The sequence below is a fragment of the Lynx canadensis genome, chromosome E3 (genome assembly GCF_007474595.2).
Source record: "Lynx canadensis isolate LIC74 chromosome E3, mLynCan4.pri.v2, whole genome shotgun sequence".
Taxonomy (NCBI): domain Eukaryota; kingdom Metazoa; phylum Chordata; class Mammalia; order Carnivora; family Felidae; genus Lynx; species Lynx canadensis.
The window spans coordinates 37,482,122-37,498,059 of record NC_044318.1 but is presented as its reverse complement, the minus strand read 5'-3'; the positions used below and the strand labels follow the sequence as shown (position 1 = coordinate 37,498,059).

The window sequence follows — 15,938 nt, the reverse complement described above, 5'->3', positions numbered from 1 at the left end:
AGTTCTGGATGGTGTTCGATTTTGCTACGAATTTGCTGACCGAAATCCCCGACCCACAAAATGTTGTGTTTTGTTTTACTGAGAAGTCCACCCGTGTGCGTGTTGTTATCTGGAATCTTTGCTTTTTGAACTGGAAAGTGCCTAAGAGATCATCTCTTCTATTCGAAGCGTCCGCTTTTGTTAGCCAAGAACACCGAACCCCGTAGAGGTTAGGGCACTGAGCTCCCTGGAGGTGAGGTGAGGCCCTAAATCACCCTCTTCCTTCGCGTTGGCCCCCTGCATGTCAGCCCACCACCCGACACCTCTCCTGGACCGGACCGGACCGGAACCGGTGCCCTCCCTGGGCGCCTCCGTCACCTGCTGAGACTCGCCCTCTGGTCCTGCAGTGATGTAGCCCCGGGCCAGACCCTCCGCCCGGAGCCTGGCTTTTCCCCCGGAGCCTGGCTTTCCTGTTCCGGGTCCAGGGATCCCGCACCCCCAGCTCTTGTGTTCACCCGAAGCCCTGTTTCTGACATCGCCCTCTGCCTTGTGACCTCTGTCATGGGCCAAAGCCACATCCTCCCTCTGGCTGCCTGGACGACTCTAGTACACTCTGATCTCGCTCTGATCTCCTGTTAGCGTGGGGGCTTTCGCAGCGCGGGGCACGGAACTCCGTCCGCGCGCCCTGCTGGCGGGTGGCAGCCCCTCGCTGTGAGGATGTGCAGCTGCCGAAGGAAGGGACAGGAGAGGACGGAGAAGCTGTCTGCAAACGTTCCTCATCATCGCTTCCGTTGCCAACCCTGCAGGACAGGGGTGTGCGCGTGTGGAGCCCTCGGCCACATCCCCGGTTCCAGCTCCTTCCTCCCCCCTCTGTTTCGGGGACGGCGGCCCACCCTCGGGCATGAGCTGGGAAGGATGTGGGCTCTGTGCCCTCAAAAGCCGACAGGCCTCCAGGTCTGGAGACACCACGGGCCTCATCGTCATAGGAAAATGCGTGACGTACCTTCCTGGCCAAAATACCGACGAAAGAAACGTCTGTTGGGTTGTGGGAGAGCTAAGGGACGTGGAAGCGACATCAAACGGTTCAAACCGTGGCTTTTGCAAGGAGAAGATTACAGAATATTTTGAAATGGCCGCGGGTGGCCTTAGGCAGAACCGCGGGGGCGATGTTGACGTGACGGGACAGACCGCCCCCGCCCCCACCCTGACGTGCTGGCGTTTGGACCGCATCCCCCACAATCAGCCCGGGAGCAGGAAACCGCGTCAGAATCCCCTCGTTCTGGTTTTAGGTTCGGAAATACAGACCTGGCGCCTGTGGGTCAGAGTCTCGGAGTCTGCGGCCTGGCTGCGGGGTCTCCCCCACCTTGGCCGAGACGCCCAGCCCCTGCGCTCAGGTGTCTCTGGAAGAACGGGTCCTGGCCGGTCAGGCCGGTTTGCTGCCGGTCTCCCCGTGAGGCGCAGGCAGCTTGGCCGTCGGAGCAGATGCCTGCCTATGTCGCTGAGTCGTTTCACGGGAAGCCGTCCTCCCGCTGCAAGGCTCAGGAGTACCTGTGGGCTCGCAGCGGGCCCGTTCGCGGCCTCGCGTGGTCTCAGGACCTACGTTGACCTGTTCTTAAATCTCGCTTTTTAAAAACTACTTGACTGAGAGGAAAAGGGGGCGTCGGCCGCGTCCGTGGCAGTTTGGAGGTGTAGTTGCTGGGTAAACACCGGTACCGAGTCGGAAGTACGGCAGGAGGGGGCCAGCAGCCGGCTGGCGGTGGCCCGGCACCGTTGCCCCCGGGGCGACCCTGACCCGCGCCTGAGCTGTGACTCGCTTGGCGCGATGGGAGCGCCTTTCTGAGACTGTGGCGCGCGCGTCGGGGGTGGGAGCTCACGTGTGCCGCCTCCAGCCCCCCCGCCGCACCCCCCGCTTTTCCCAAAGAGCCTTTTCTAAGCCATTGCCACCGGCGAGACTGCCGCGGGGGTGTGCGGGCAGCCTGCTCTCCTTTGGCCCTTTGGGTCTTCGCTTCTGTTTGTGACTTGTTGAGGGCCCGTCCGTCTAGAAGGCAGAGGGCGCGCTGGATGGGTGATGTCTGGATTTTAAAGGCAGACGTTTCTCGGAAGGAGGCCACCCTGGGTTCCTGTGACACACGCGCGCGCGGGCGCACGTGGGGTTTGACTGGGATGCGCGAGGCTGGGTTTGCTTGCGCCCAGTCACCTGCCCGCAGGAGAACCAGGGCCCAGGGTCCGGCCCACGGTCCCATTTCTCCGTGAGGCTCCCGCCAGCCTGGGGAGGGGGCCCTGCCACTTCTGTCACACTTCGTAGCGTCTCGCAGCCGCAGCGTGGGCGTCTGTGTGTCAGCTCGCCGTGTGAACGGTGACCATGGCTTCTCAGTTCGCAGACAGGCATCGCCTGCGAGCCAGTGAACCCCCCTCAGGTCCCCCTGCGGCCATCCCAGGGGCCGGGAGGTGGCTCTGTGTGTCTGAAGCTCTGCTGGGTCCCGTCGGGGTCTGTGTCTCTCTTCACACGTGCAGGGAAAGAAGATCCCGTGTCCGTGACTGCGACAGAAAGAGGATTTCTGGTTCGCTCTGTGAACCCAGAGTGACGGACGGTGGGGGCTCCGTTACTTGGCGATCCAGAACCTTCCCCCCCCCCCCGACTCTCCGCCCTCCTCCGCATCTCCTGCGCTGACGTGTGCTCCCCCTTCCCTTGCAGGTGCACCCTTCGGTTCCCTAGCACGGCCATCAAGATCCAGTTCACGTCGCTGTACCGTCAGGAGGAGGCCCCGGCGTCTCCCCTCCGGCCCCTCTACCCGCAGATCTCCCCTCTGAAGATTCACATTCCGGAGCCGGATCTCCGCAGCCTGGTCAGCCCCGTCCCTTCCCCGACCGGCACCATCAGGTGAGCGGCCTGCCCAGGCCTGTCCGCGGGCCGTGAGCCCTTGCCACGTGGTCCCCGCCACACAACCAGGGTTCCTGCGCCCTGACAGTCTGTCTGGGAAAGAGCAAGGTGACGCGGGTCACCCAGGTCTCCTACAGCATCCTGTGTCTCTCTGGAAAGTGGGGCGTGGATGGAAATTTTGAAACTATTTTAAGTGCGTCCAAGGGACCTGACTCCTTACAGAACCCCTCTGGAGAATTCTCTCGTCTGGTGAGGGAGGAGTCACTGCCTCTCGACTCACTCTTTCAGGCGGCAGCCGTGTGGACTCGGGGCTTGCGTGAAAACAGGCACAGGTGTGAGTTCTTTAAAGACTGAAAAACGTTGCGAAGTCGCCTGTGCGTACCAGGATAGGAACTTTGTTTTTCTCAATTTTATTGGTGAGGTTTCAGGATTCTCGTCCTTGGCGCGGTGCACAGAGGACCCTCGGGGGGAGGCCGTGGGGGATCATGCACAGAGGGGCGGGTTGGGCTCTCGACTCCCCGTGCCCCTCAGGTCCTGCCCTCTGCCGTGTCGTCGCAAAGCCCAGTGAAAGACGTGTCTGAGGGTCACCGTTTAACACAGGTTGGATGAAGTACTTTGCTGCTTCATTAGGGACATTTTCAGCGAAACTCGCTTTCTTTTTCTTCTTCGCTGCGTGTGTGGCCCCAGGGGTGCAGTGACCCCCGTGTCCTCGGTGCCGTGCCTCGGCTCCCGCACCGGTACCTTCCCCTGCGGCTGCCGCCTTGGTGACTGTGTCAGCCCTGGGAGAGGCAGGTTGTGGCTTCGTCTTGCCGCGAAGATGGTTTTGCTTTCACGGGCCTCCCGGCGGGGTCTCGGATCCTCAGGGGTGCCTCTGAGCCACGCTTTGCAAACCGCCGCGGCACGGGCGGGCGCTCTGCCGTGCCGGCAGCCTTCCCTCACCACGCAGCCACACTCTGGCGGGCCTGCGTTCTGGAGCCGTGTGCCACTCGGCCTTCGTGTAAGAATCATGCCCCACTTGCGCCTTCTGTCTTCCTGCTGGGACGTGTCGGTCGTAAGCTGGGAACCGTTTGCACTGAGCTGGCGTCGAGTGCGTTGCCTGCAGGGCCAGCGAGCAGGTGTGTCTTTCTCTTACAGAAAGGATGGTAGGGGCAGCGTTGAACCTGGCCTGGCCTAGAACCCAAGGCTGGGACCTGAGTTCTGCTTCTGACCATGTATCCAGTCAGCGGGAGCAGCGGGAGGGGGGAGTCGCTGAGGCCAGATCTGCAGGCTCGGGAGAACCACGTGTGTGTTGGGTCCTGTGTTCAGCGCCGTCCACACCTGCCCCGTCTCAGCCTCGTCCTGCAGCTCTACAAGGAGGCTGCCTCTTCTTCCGCTCCTTCCAGCTTTCTAGAATGGCCCTGTGGCCCCGTTCTAAAACCCACCATTGAGCGCGTGATTTCGTTGTTCTTTCAGACGGCTCACTTGAATTTAACCTAGAACGTGGGTTTTTTTCTTTAAAGTTGTTTTATTTTTGGGGGAGAGAGCGTATGAGCAGGGGAGGGGCAGAGAGAGAGAGGGAGAAAGAGAGAAAGTGAGACAGCCAACGGGGGAGGACAGAGGATCCAAAGCGGGCTCTGCGCTGACAGCAGCGAGCCCGATGTGAGGCTTGAACTTTCGGACCGTGAGGTCATGACCTGATCCGAAGTCGGACACTTAACTGACTGAGCCCCCCGGGCGCCCCTAGAACGTGAGTTTTATGCTCCCACTACGAAAACGTTCCTACGCTTGCTCGTATGTGTGTAGTTCATACCGAGATCTGAAAAGGTCACGGGCCGTGAAGTGACGTGGCCACTTTGGGAAACAGACTGGCTCCGCCTCACAACGTACCACGTGACCCGGCGACTCGGTGGAGCGTGAGGTCCGGGCAGACACTGCACACGAGGGCTCAGGGCACCGTGAGTCATAATAGCCCCAACGGGAAGACGACGCAGCTGTCTGTCAGCTACGGAGTGGACAAGTACAACGAGGAGTGTCCTTACCGCGGAGCGTTACTTGGCCACAAACAAGGAGCGAAGGACCGATAAGCTGGTATGACTCGGGTGGCCCGTGAAAACAGGCAGATGCAACATTGGCAGGAGACGTCTGGAACGGACGGATCTGGAGAAAACGGGGGGCTGCCGGGGGCCTGCCACCCGTCCCGGGGGTCCTTTGTGGGGTGACAGAAGTGCTTTGGAATCGGAGAGCGGTGAGGATTGCGCAGCGTGGGAACAACGCTGCAAACCACCGAATTGTACGCTCCGGACGGGTGAATTACGTCTCCCTGACGCTGATACAGGGACGTAACACGGGCTGACACCTCCACCCGGCTGCCCCTGACGCAGCAGTGGGCACGGCAGCCGAGGGTGTTTCGCGCCCACGCTGCCGGCAGCTGAAGGCCGGTCCCGCCGTGGGGTCGGGCCGCGGAGGGCCTTGGGCGTCCGGCAAAACCAGAGCAGGCGGTGGGCGTGGGGTTGTTGATAATCGGTTCATAAGCCAGCCAAATGGATGCTTTCGAAGGAAGAAAAATGTGCTGGTTTGTACCTGGAGGGCTTCAGAAAATAGATGTATTTTCCAGTAGTGTTTCACATGAACGCAGTAGCCACCCGGGGAAGCTATTCAAGCCCGTGCGCTGACTTTGCTTCTGTGTCAGAAGGGAGGTGGTCCCTCCCGGAGCAGTGGAGCGGTTAAGACAGGCTCCTGAGGGGCCGGTCCTGGGCTGGGCCCCGGTGGCTGTGTCCCCACCCCCCAGGAGAGACTGCTTCTCTTTTTCATCTGGCAGGATATTTGGGGGAGAAAGTAGTCACTTTGGGACTGGCCCTCTCCGTTTTTGGCCTATGAAGTATCACAGAAAGGATTTCTGTTTACATTCATTTATCTCAGCGCCGCGGAATCCAATGGAGTGTTTAGAAACCTTGGGGCCCTTGTGGTTTTGCTAGCCAAGATCCTGTTCAACTTTGGCCAGTGCCGGGGTGGAGCCTCATGTTTACAAACACCAGCCACCCTTCCCCTCCTCCCTGGGACGCGCCCTCCCTGCAGCTGCGGGGGCGGGGGTGGGGGGGGGCGGGGAGGGGACGAGGCTGGGGGCTGTCAGCCTGGGGCCCCGAGTGAGCAGCCATCACAGCCCCCGTCCCTCCTGACAGCACAGCGGGAGGAGAGGTTCCTCTTCTCCTAGTTTGGTGTGCCTGTGTCCCCGCTCGTGCCATTGGCCTGTGTGCTGGATCCCCGCCCGCCCGGGCCGCCTGGGGGCCTCTGTTTGGGTTGCTTTCCTCCCTGGACCTGGTTTTCCAGCACCCTGCCCAGCCAGAGCCCCTGTCTCCTCCAGGGTTTTCCGAGTGGAGTGGCGAGAGGCAGTCCCTGTAGGAACGTTCTCGATTCTTGCTAATAAACAGCCCCCGCCCCGCCCTCTGGACCCCGCCTGCCTTCCTTTCTGTTTGGCCTTTTTCTGCTTCCCTCCCCACCCCCCTGCTGGCTAGGGGGTGTGGTGCGCCTGTGGTTGGGTTTTTGCTTTGTTTTTGGGCGTCTGTTTGTGTTGTGTGGGGTGGCTTTTTTTTTTTTTTTTTTTTTTTTTTGTGCTGATGTACTCCACCCAGAAAATGAATGAAGCTCTTTGAAATAAATTCTGCTGTCTTCAGCAACATTTTATTGACTTTTTTTTCTGCTTTGCAAAGAAGTGGTGTTTTCAGGAGAAATTGGTTAATCATTTTCTGGGTTTTACAAAGCGAGAGACCAATCTAAAAAAGGCTCTCAGAGTTGAGTTTTGGGGAACGTGCCCACCAGAAGCCAGAGAAAAGGCAGCGCAGGAGGACAGGGGCTAGTCTTCACCGAGAGCCAGCCTCAGGAGCTGTCCCTTTAAGAAGGCGCTTCTTGAACTTTTTCAAGGTCGAGACGGAAACCAGAGCAGTTTGTCTTGTGGAGTCTGGCGGAGTCTAAGCTGCTGCTTTCAGAACGAAACCACCTTTAACCGTGGTCTTCGATCGCCAGTCCACCTCGTCACTGGATAGAGCTCGGCCGCTCTCCATCCCCGGGAGAAAGGCAGACTCGGGCCCTTCCTTGGGGTGACGTTTCCTGCGTCAGGGTCACAGTCGGTCACGGCTTGTCGCCACAGCCTTTGCACGTGCTCCGGCACGACCTGCGGATGAGTGTGGCTCTCCACTCAGGCCAGCAGGGATCCTGGCCCCCCCGGTCGGGGAGCCCTGTCCTCTGTGGCCCGTCTGGAGGCCACTTGACCTCCGAGCACCTGTACCTGTGGACCTCACACCCCCACCTTTCCCTGTCTGAAAACTCCAGGGAAATAAAACTGGTTCATCCACACAGAAAGGTGGGCCCTCCCCGTACTTTATGTTTTCCCTTCTGCCGAAATCCGGGCCAGGGTGTGTTTGGGCTCCAACATGTCGAGAGAAAGTTCTTGTCTTTCCCAGGGTGGCCGTTTCCCGGTTCTCAGGGGGGGCCCTTTGAAGGTTCACGCTTAATCCCGGCCCCAGCCGGCCGTGTGCATAAGGGCCGGCCGTGTGCATAAGGGCCGGCCGTGTGCATAAGGGCCGGCTGTGTGCATAAGGCACGTGACCTGGGGACAGGGCCCTCCCTGCCCAGGCCTCGCATGCTGGGAAGCAGGAAGCGGGAAGGACCTGGAGGCCTGGAGCCGAGGGGGGACGTGGGGGTGGCCTCCCCGCAAGGTCCGCTCGAGCCGGGCCGCCCCTGGGACGTGCACACCTGGTTGAGTCCCGGCCGAGGAGCAACTCAGGCCGGTTCGCTGACTGGGCACCGGGGCAAAACGCACTGCAGAAACCAGGCGGGCCCTTGAAGTCGCCTCCCAGGACTTGACAGCGCTGCGTTTACCTTAATCGCTAAGACAGGTCTCAGGAGCTGGCCTCTGCGGATTTTCTTCGCCGGTCCTTTCCCTTCTTGCAGATTCCAGCAATGCCGTGTAAGCGTCACGCGGAGCTCAGACATCTCAGGGAGCGCAGCCTCCCCGCACCGGCGCTCCCAGGACGGGGGCGCGGTGTGCACCTGCTCCAGACGTTCTCATGGGGGCTGCTGTCGGTCGGTCCTCCCCACGCAGGCCCCGTGCGGCCCGGTGTCCTCCGCACGACCTTTTCCCCTCTCGCGCCGGGTCTCGGGAGCCTTTCCGCGTCGCCACACCGCAGTGGCCGCACGAGTGTTTTGTGAGTTCCCTCCTGGGCGGCATCCGAGCCCTTTCCGGTGTCCTCCTCTCAGGGGCCGCACCGCGGTGGTCTCGCGTTCCGAGTCATCTGCGCATCTTACGCTGAGGCAGTGAATTTCTCAGATTTGGTTATTTTGTTTAAGGTACGCTGTTCGGGGTGCCTGGGGGGGGCTCAGTTGGTTGAGCATCTGACTTTTTTTTTTTATGTTTATTCATTTCTGAGAGGGTGGGGGAGGGTGGGGCAGAGGGACGGAACCCCAAGCAGGCTCCACACTGTCGGCACAGAGTCTGATGCAGGACTCGTGAACCGGAGCCGAAGTCAGACGCTTCTCCGACTGAGTCGTCCAGTGCCCCGGTTGAGCATCTGACTCTTGATTTCAGCTCAGGTCATGATCCCAGGGTCGTGAGATCGAGCCCCACATCAGGCCCCGTGCTGAGCGTGGAACCTGCCTAAGATTCCCTCTCTGCCTCTCTCTCTGCTCCTCTCCTGCTTGAGTGCACACCATCTCTCTCTCTAAAAAAAAAAGTGAAATAAAATAGGCTCTTTAAGAGTCACGAGCCACAAGATTTTAAGAACAGTAATGAAAACAGGAACTGTTACCGACGCTCACGCCGGGCGTCTGAGGGCTGGACGCGCGTCTGCCCTTCGTGTCCACCATGACGCCAGGAGACCCAGGCGCTGCCGTCCCCGCTCACAGATCAGAAACCGAGGCCCAGCAGACTGTGTACGGCGGGCGGGCATGGTGTTTGGCTGGTGCCCGCAGGGATGGTGCCGGCACTAACTGATTTCCGTTAAGCTTTCAAAAAGCCGGTTTTTATCCGCGGAGGACGTGAGGTGGCAGACGAACTGAAGCGTTCCGCACGTGGTGACAGGAGCACTGGCCTGGCCTGGCCCACCGCAGTGGCACCGTCGTGGCCGTCCTGCCCCCACCCCGAGCGCCCTGCCGGTTTGCTTACCTCGGCGTGGTCCGCGACGCGGCTCTCTTGGCTTCTCGGGTTTCGGCGTGTGCCGCGTCGACCTCCTAGCTGGAAATCGGGGTTCTGTCGTGCCTGCCCGCCCCGTGCTCCCGAGAAGATGACACCAGGGCTGTGGGTGCAGTGGGCAGCGGTGCTTTCCGAGTGGGCCGGTGGCAGCTCCAGCCCCCACCGTGCCCTGTCTGGGCGTTGGCGGTTCTGCCGGGAGTTTGTGTCTGGTGCTGTCTCCACGTCCCTGTGCCCAGCACGGCCACCCTCTGCCCCGCGCGGCCCTCACACCTGCCGGGTTCTTCCTCAGGAGCCCGGGCTCCCTCCGCCTGGACCCAGCCTGGTGCACCTCTGACCTTGACTCCCTGTGCCCAGCAGGTCTCCCCAACCTGCTCCTTGGTTTTAGTGGAGAACGTCCCCCGGTTGCTTCCTGGGAAGGGGTACAGGACAAGTAAATGTAGGAAATCATCGTTTTTCTTGGTTGCGCTACGTGGAGAATTCTCAGTGGGACACATTCTTCCCTCGGAATTTAAAGTCATTTTCTGGCTTTGAGTGTCGCTGTTAACGAGTCCGGTGCCCCTCTGGATGCTGACCCTTTTGGACCTGACGTTTGCCCTCTGAGCGCGAGAGTCCGTGGGTCCGTGACGACCTTACTGTTTCCAGGGGGCCTCCGCTTGTGTCCTTACCCCCTCTCCCGCCTCTCCCGCCAGCTTCCTGGAAGGCTTTCCCCTCCCATCCTTTATCGAACTTCCTTTTATCCTCTTTTTAAGATTTTAAGAGCGTTTCCTTACCCCTCGAAAGTGCCTTAGCAGCCTTCCCACCGCTCGTAAATGCGGTCTGTGCCTTTCTGGGGATGAGGTCAAGGCCACACTCCACATCCTTCCATGTGCGGACATCCTGGGCTGACCTCCTGTCCGATTGGTCTTTCTCAGCTTGAATTCTTATCGCCACAGTAAGATGCATTTTCCCGTCAGGCTGTTCCTTCTTTTCCAGTATTTGTAAACATAGGACACAGTGTCATCGGCAGCTGTGACCTGCGTGGTCACAGAGGTCCCGTTCCAGGCCTGGGCTGTCAGAGCCAGTCTGGGTTTGCCCTGGCGAGACAGTGGCCCCAGTCCAGGGTGGCCGCCACTCAGCACCTTAAGTCTCTCTCGCCTGAAACAAAAACGTGACTCGGGAGCACTTTTCCCATAAGAGGGGTGTCGGTGAGCAGTGGTCTGAAATGCACGTTCAGCTTCATTTCCACCTTTAATCTCGGGAACAACAGACACTCGTTTTACGTGACGCCTGGTAGGTCACGGCTGCTGGGACTCCGCTGCTGCTCTCTGGTGCTCAAATTCAGATGTCCCAGGTTCCTGGGCAGTTGGGGACACCCCCCCACCCCACCAAGGGAGCAGTTCTTTGCTGAAGTCTGGCATCCGAGGAGGGCCCCACCGTGTCCTCTCTGTCCCGTCCCCTCTAGAGATACACAAGTGCGTTTATACTTTAAGAACTTTTTCCAGGGCCCCTGGCTGGCTCAGTCGTAGAGCACACGACTCTTGATCTGGGGGTCATGAGTTCAAGTCCCATGTTGGGCCTGGAGCCTACTTAAAAAAGAAGAAGAAGAAGAAGAAGAAGAAGAATGCTTTCCAGATTTTGCTAGTAGTCAGGGAGATTCTCAGTGGGGTAGGTTCCAGCTCTGGTATGGGGCTCTGAATGTCTGGGTGGGTTTCCCCAGGGCGGGAGCCTTGCTTTAAGCCCAGGCCCCCAGGCCCCCACCCCACACCTGCCCCTCTGAGGCCTATCCTTGAACTGAACTTTGCTCTGCCTGAGGCCTCCCTAGGCTCACGTGGCCTCTCTCTGTCGTCCTTCCCTTCAGATGGCGGTGTGAGATCAGGGCGGCCGGGTACCAGGCACAGCCCTCTCGGCCGAGGCGGCCTGCGGGGACAGCTGATTGGGGCTCACGGAGAAGCTAGCTGCTCTGAGGCCGCAGGGCTGTGCACACAAACACACGTCCGCCTGAGACGGGCCTGCTGGGCAGCTCTGGGCCAAAACCTGCCCCTCTGCGTGCCCCCAGGAGCGCTGGCCAGCACGAGCCGCCGGGCGCCGTAGAAAGTGCTACGGGGCCGCCCCCACTTCTCCTTTCCGTGAGCCTGCTTTTGCTACCCTATACGTCACTTCCATTTGCAATCATTCTTTGGTGAATGACAGACAGCCTTTTCTCTGAGTTCAATGAGTTCAATGCAAGTTTTCTATAGTCTTTTACAAAACGGTGACTTGGGACGGGCGGCGGGAGCCCGTGTGCCTAAGCCCACGGGCCGCTGTGTGTCCTCTCCGCTGTGAGGGCGGCACGCGGTTATGGGTCCACCAGCCACCCGGTCGGGTGTGAATCTGTGTCCGGGAGGTATGTTTCCGGGTCTCGTCCCTCGTGCTCTGGAGGAAGATGCACCATTTGGCTTTATTTGCGTTCAGATCCAGACGGGGCGTGGAGTGTGTCTGGGAATGACGCAGGGTTGATGGGGCTGCCTTTGGCGGGTGCCTTCTGTGCTGCCGCACCGTTTGGCAGAGTGCAGGGCAGAACCTTCGGGAAAAGTCCTCACGTCAGGGTTGCGTGACCGCTGAACCACCGCCTGGTGCCACGTGGGGTGACTGTATTTGAGCAGCTGGGTTTCGAGTATGTGAACGTGGCACCAGTGACATCCTTTGTCTTCCCCTCACGCCTCATGTTGTAAGTTTGGGGTTTGTGTATTTGGTTCCAAAATCAGTTAAGAAAAAGTTGCTTTTTTTTAATTGTTTCCTGCCTTTACCAAAGGGAGACAGACCCGTAAGCCGGTGGTTGCTGTCCTGGGCCGGGGGGAGGAGGAAGGTTCTGGACACTGAGGGGCAGGACACTCGGGCAGGGAAATGGGGCAGAGCACATGGTGTGTGTTCAGAAAACTGGGGCCTTCTGGATGGTTCCTACTGGGGTACTGGCTTTGCAGGAGCTCTCCTGAAGCCGGGGGCCCATCCGTGGTCTGGTCAGGTCCCAGCAGGGGCACCTTTACCTGGGCTTGTCACCCACTCCCGGTGTCATTTGTTGCCTCTGAAAATTTTATAACAGAACTGGTTTTCAAAATGAGAATGTTGTTGTAGTTCGATAACCAAAGTCCACCTCGTTCACAAGAGCACTAGACCAGAGCCCGCCGGTGAGCCGGGCCGGAAGGGCTCCAGCAAGGAAGCGGCCGGGGGCCCTGCAGGCCACTCGGGACCCGCCAGGAACGAGAGTGGCCTCGGGCCATAGGTGGTTCCACTCACAGCCAACGTGAGTGACCGAGGTCGAAGCCGTGGCCGTGGCTCCGGAGGAACTGGGGAGGGCCCGACCGAGAGGTGCTCACGCCCTCTCTGAACGCCACGGCTCCCCAGCCTTTGCCCACAGCGCCCTCGTGTGGGCCCGTGAGCGCCCGACAGCAGCCACGGGCAGGGTCAGCCCGGCTGTCTGCAGTGGGGACGGGGCCACCCGGTGGCCGTCCCGGAAACCTGCCCATCAGGGCCCACAGCTGCCCACCGCAAGCAGAAACTGCTGCTACGCTGGCTGTGCGCGGACACGAACTGTCTCTGGTCACACTCGGTCCAGCCTTTATCAAAGGGGAGGTGCTGTGTCACATGACGTAGAGAAGAAGGGGGTCAGAGTTTCTGTCCCCCTGCATCACCCAGGTAGGTCCTGAGATCCTGCACCGCCAGCCGTCCTTTTCGGGGTCAAGAACTTAGGACGTGTCATTTCTCTCCGCAGCGTTCCCAACTCCTGCCCGGCCAGTCCACGCGGAGCGGGGTCCTCCGGCTACCGCTTTGTTCAGAACGTGACCTCAGACCTGCAGCTGGCCGCAGAGTTTGCCGCGAAGGCCGCCTCAGAGCAGCAGGCGGACGCGTCCGGAGGGGACAGCCCTAAGGTCTCGGGACTCACGGTGCATGTGGCCGCGCGGCGGCCGGGCGCGGGGCACGGAGCGGGCGCGGAGGCGCCGGCGTGAAAGCGAGGCGCCCCCGGGGGGGACGGGACGCTGCGGGAATAGCCCGCTTGCTGGCGGCACGTTTGGGCACCGTGGGAGCTGCTCTCTCCCGCCCTGCACCCCCTTACTGTTCACCCTCGTCCCGTCTGCCCGTGGTGGGATGGCTTTGGGGTGTTAACTTAATTAGTCTTTGAGGAAAAATGACAAGTTTTTCCTTACAGCTGTGTATCTTGGCTCATTCCCGTCTGATACCTGTTTTGAAATCCTTTTGTAGAGGAAGTGAGAGATTTCTGCGTCTTCCCTGCGTGGGGCAGGCGCGGGGCACTGCTCGCTCGTCGGGGAAGCGGGTGGCGGTCGCTGGGACAGGGCTAGGCGGGCACGCCGTAGCCGTCGGTCCGTGTGGGAAGGGCGCCCTGCCGGAGGGGCCGTGGGCGGCCGGGGCGTGGACGCCCTTCTGGAGCCGCCGACGCGCTGACCACGTGCTGCCTGTCTCCTCAGGACGAGTCGAAGCCGCCGTACTCCTACGCTCAGCTGATCGTGCAGGCCATCTCGTCCGCGCAGGACAGGCAGCTAACACTAAGCGGCATCTACGCCCACATCACCAAGCATTACCCTTACTACCGGACGGCTGACAAAGGCTGGCAGGTGAGGCCTCGAGCCCGAGAAGCCGGGCTCTGGGTCCGCTGCCCCGGAACAAGGGCGCCCACGGGCGGGTCGTGTTCTGAAAACCCGAAAGCAGTACAGGGTGTCCTCGTCGGTGACCTGTGGTCTGTCTCCAAAGAGCCACAGCCCCTGGGAGTCGAAATAGTCGTCTTTCCCTCCAACGGCCAGAGCAGGGAGGGGCGATACGTATGCCTTGTTACGTTTTCACGCTGACCGCCCCTGGTAGTCCCGAGCTACTTTGGAAATGGGCGCACACGTGGGCCCAGACGGCAGCCCGCGTGCACGGGGACCGTCAGACCTAACTTAGCTGTGTCTCACTTGTTTTGCCCACGGTCGCGGTTTCCCACTGGCTACTTGATTTAGTACAGGTTTCAAACTTGACATACGCCTGGCCTATGGCTTGTCTCTCTGTTTCACTTTTTCTGGAAAGAATGCTGTGCTCGATTTTGATAGAAAAAAAATTACCACCGTGCCTTTGCACTTGCCAGTAAAACACAGTTACCTTGCCGGCCTGGGGAGCGCCCTCGCTGGCATCACCTCCGGGCCGCCCCATCATCTTTGGTCTCGTGTCTGTTGCGTTCACATACGGAGTTTGTTTTGCCGCGTGCTAACTGGCGAATGTCTCTGCTTGTCCACAGAATTCAATCCGACACAACCTCTCTTTGAACCGCTACTTTATTAAAGTCCCTCGTTCCCAGGAGGAGCCTGGGAAGGGGTCTTTCTGGCGGATAGACCCCGCCTCAGAAGCGAAGCTCGTGGAACAGGCATTCCGGAAACGGAGGCAGAGGGGCGTCTCCTGCTTCCGCACCCCCTTCGGGCCGCTGTCGTCCAGGTAAGCCTCCGGGCTGCCCCTCGGTCAGAGGCCAGCTTCCACAGACGGCTCGTCACAGTAGTGTTTTGGGTACTTTAAACTTGTCACCTGTATTTCTCGAGCGAGACTGTCTGAGGACCGGTGAGGTCTGTAACAGCAGAGTGAGTGGACAGCTCGCTGCCCCTCTGACCTGTCAGCTCTCAGCAGCCAACACTGTGACCGAAGTAGAAATCGGAACAAAGGCGATGGTCACGTTGGTGAGGTCGGAATTCGGGACGTTTGAACGGAGCTCAGATTTTCCGGATCCCACGTTGCTTGGTAGGAACGTGGAGAGAAATTCTGTGAGAGTGACAAGGGTTAGTTTGTGGGGAGAGTACCACAGGCCCGGCCACAGAAACATCAGCCGCCCCTGTCCCACGCTTCCGCGGCCAGAGGCCACGGGGGCGGCCGGGCGCGTCCTCTCCTCCAGGCCTGTCCTGGCTTCCGGGGCTTGCTGGCCACGACCGGTGGCTTGTGGAGCCCAGGCTTGTGGGAGCATATCATCCCGCCCTGTTCTCCCCGGGCACGTGCGTCTAGAGTGCCCCTTTGAGGGCTCCGGTCACTGAGCCCGGGACCATCCTAGTGCCTTCATCCAACTCCGTCACTTTCGTAAAGAGTTGACTCCAAGCAAGGCCCCCTTCTGAGGCACTGGTGGTTTCTGGGGACACAGTTCAAACCCTAGCGGTGACCAGCACTACGTTTCACTTGTAGATGAGCCCGTCCGCCAGCTGGGGCAGTGGTTACGGGGCTGGCCTTTTGCGCCCAGCACTGCCCGGAAACCCCGATAAGGAGTGACTGTGGGAGGGCGTGGGGCGGGCCTGCCCCAGGGTCACCCTGGGAGTTAGGGACGCCATCTCGTGACGCGGCACAGGGGAGTGGCAGGCGGGAAACCCTCAGGCTGGGAGGGCAGCCCAGCACAGCTTCCGCGTGAGCTGTGCGTTACGGAGAGGGGGGCCTCTCGTGGCTGCAGAGCCCGGGTGGCCGAGGAGGGAGGCGGCGGGTGTGTTTGTGCTGGGTGGCAGGCGGGCAGGAAGCAGGGTGCGCTTGGTGCAGGGTAAGGTCCTGCTAGAGAGGGCTGACGACCGTCACAGGCTCGGGGACTGGGAGGGACCCAGGCCGACTACCAGTTGGAGCGTGGGAATGAGCGGACAGGGTCCAGGCCTGGGTTGGAGTCAGACAAGCCAGCTGGCAGATGGGAGAAGCGAGGAAGGCTGGGGGCCCGGGGGCGGGGGGAAAGGGTGCCAGGTCCGTGCCCGGGGAGACCAGGGTGCCGCTCACGAGGGAATTTATGGTGATAAATGAATGCAGGGCGAAGGCCGCTGTGTCCCCCGGCGGCGCCCAGGCAGTCCCGTCGTCCTGCCTCTGAGGGTTTGTGTTGACCCTGTGACTCAGCTCGCGGGACGTGAGTCCCCGTGCTGCATAGCCGGTCCTGGGCCAGCCTCACTGGCAGGAGCTGGACGG

The 15,938-nt window shown here is 60.5% G+C and overlaps 1 protein-coding gene across 1 annotated transcript in view; it reads left to right on the top strand.

Moving 5' to 3' along the window:
- Positions 1-15,938, top strand: part of FOXK1 (forkhead box K1) — a 70,664-nt gene that overhangs the window by 45,027 nt on the left and 9,699 nt on the right. The window contains 4 exon segments of the mRNA XM_030301180.1: positions 2,675-2,860; positions 12,751-12,907; positions 13,463-13,609; positions 14,266-14,459. Coding sequence (XP_030157040.1) covers positions 2,675-2,860; positions 12,751-12,907; positions 13,463-13,609; positions 14,266-14,459 — 684 coding nt within the window.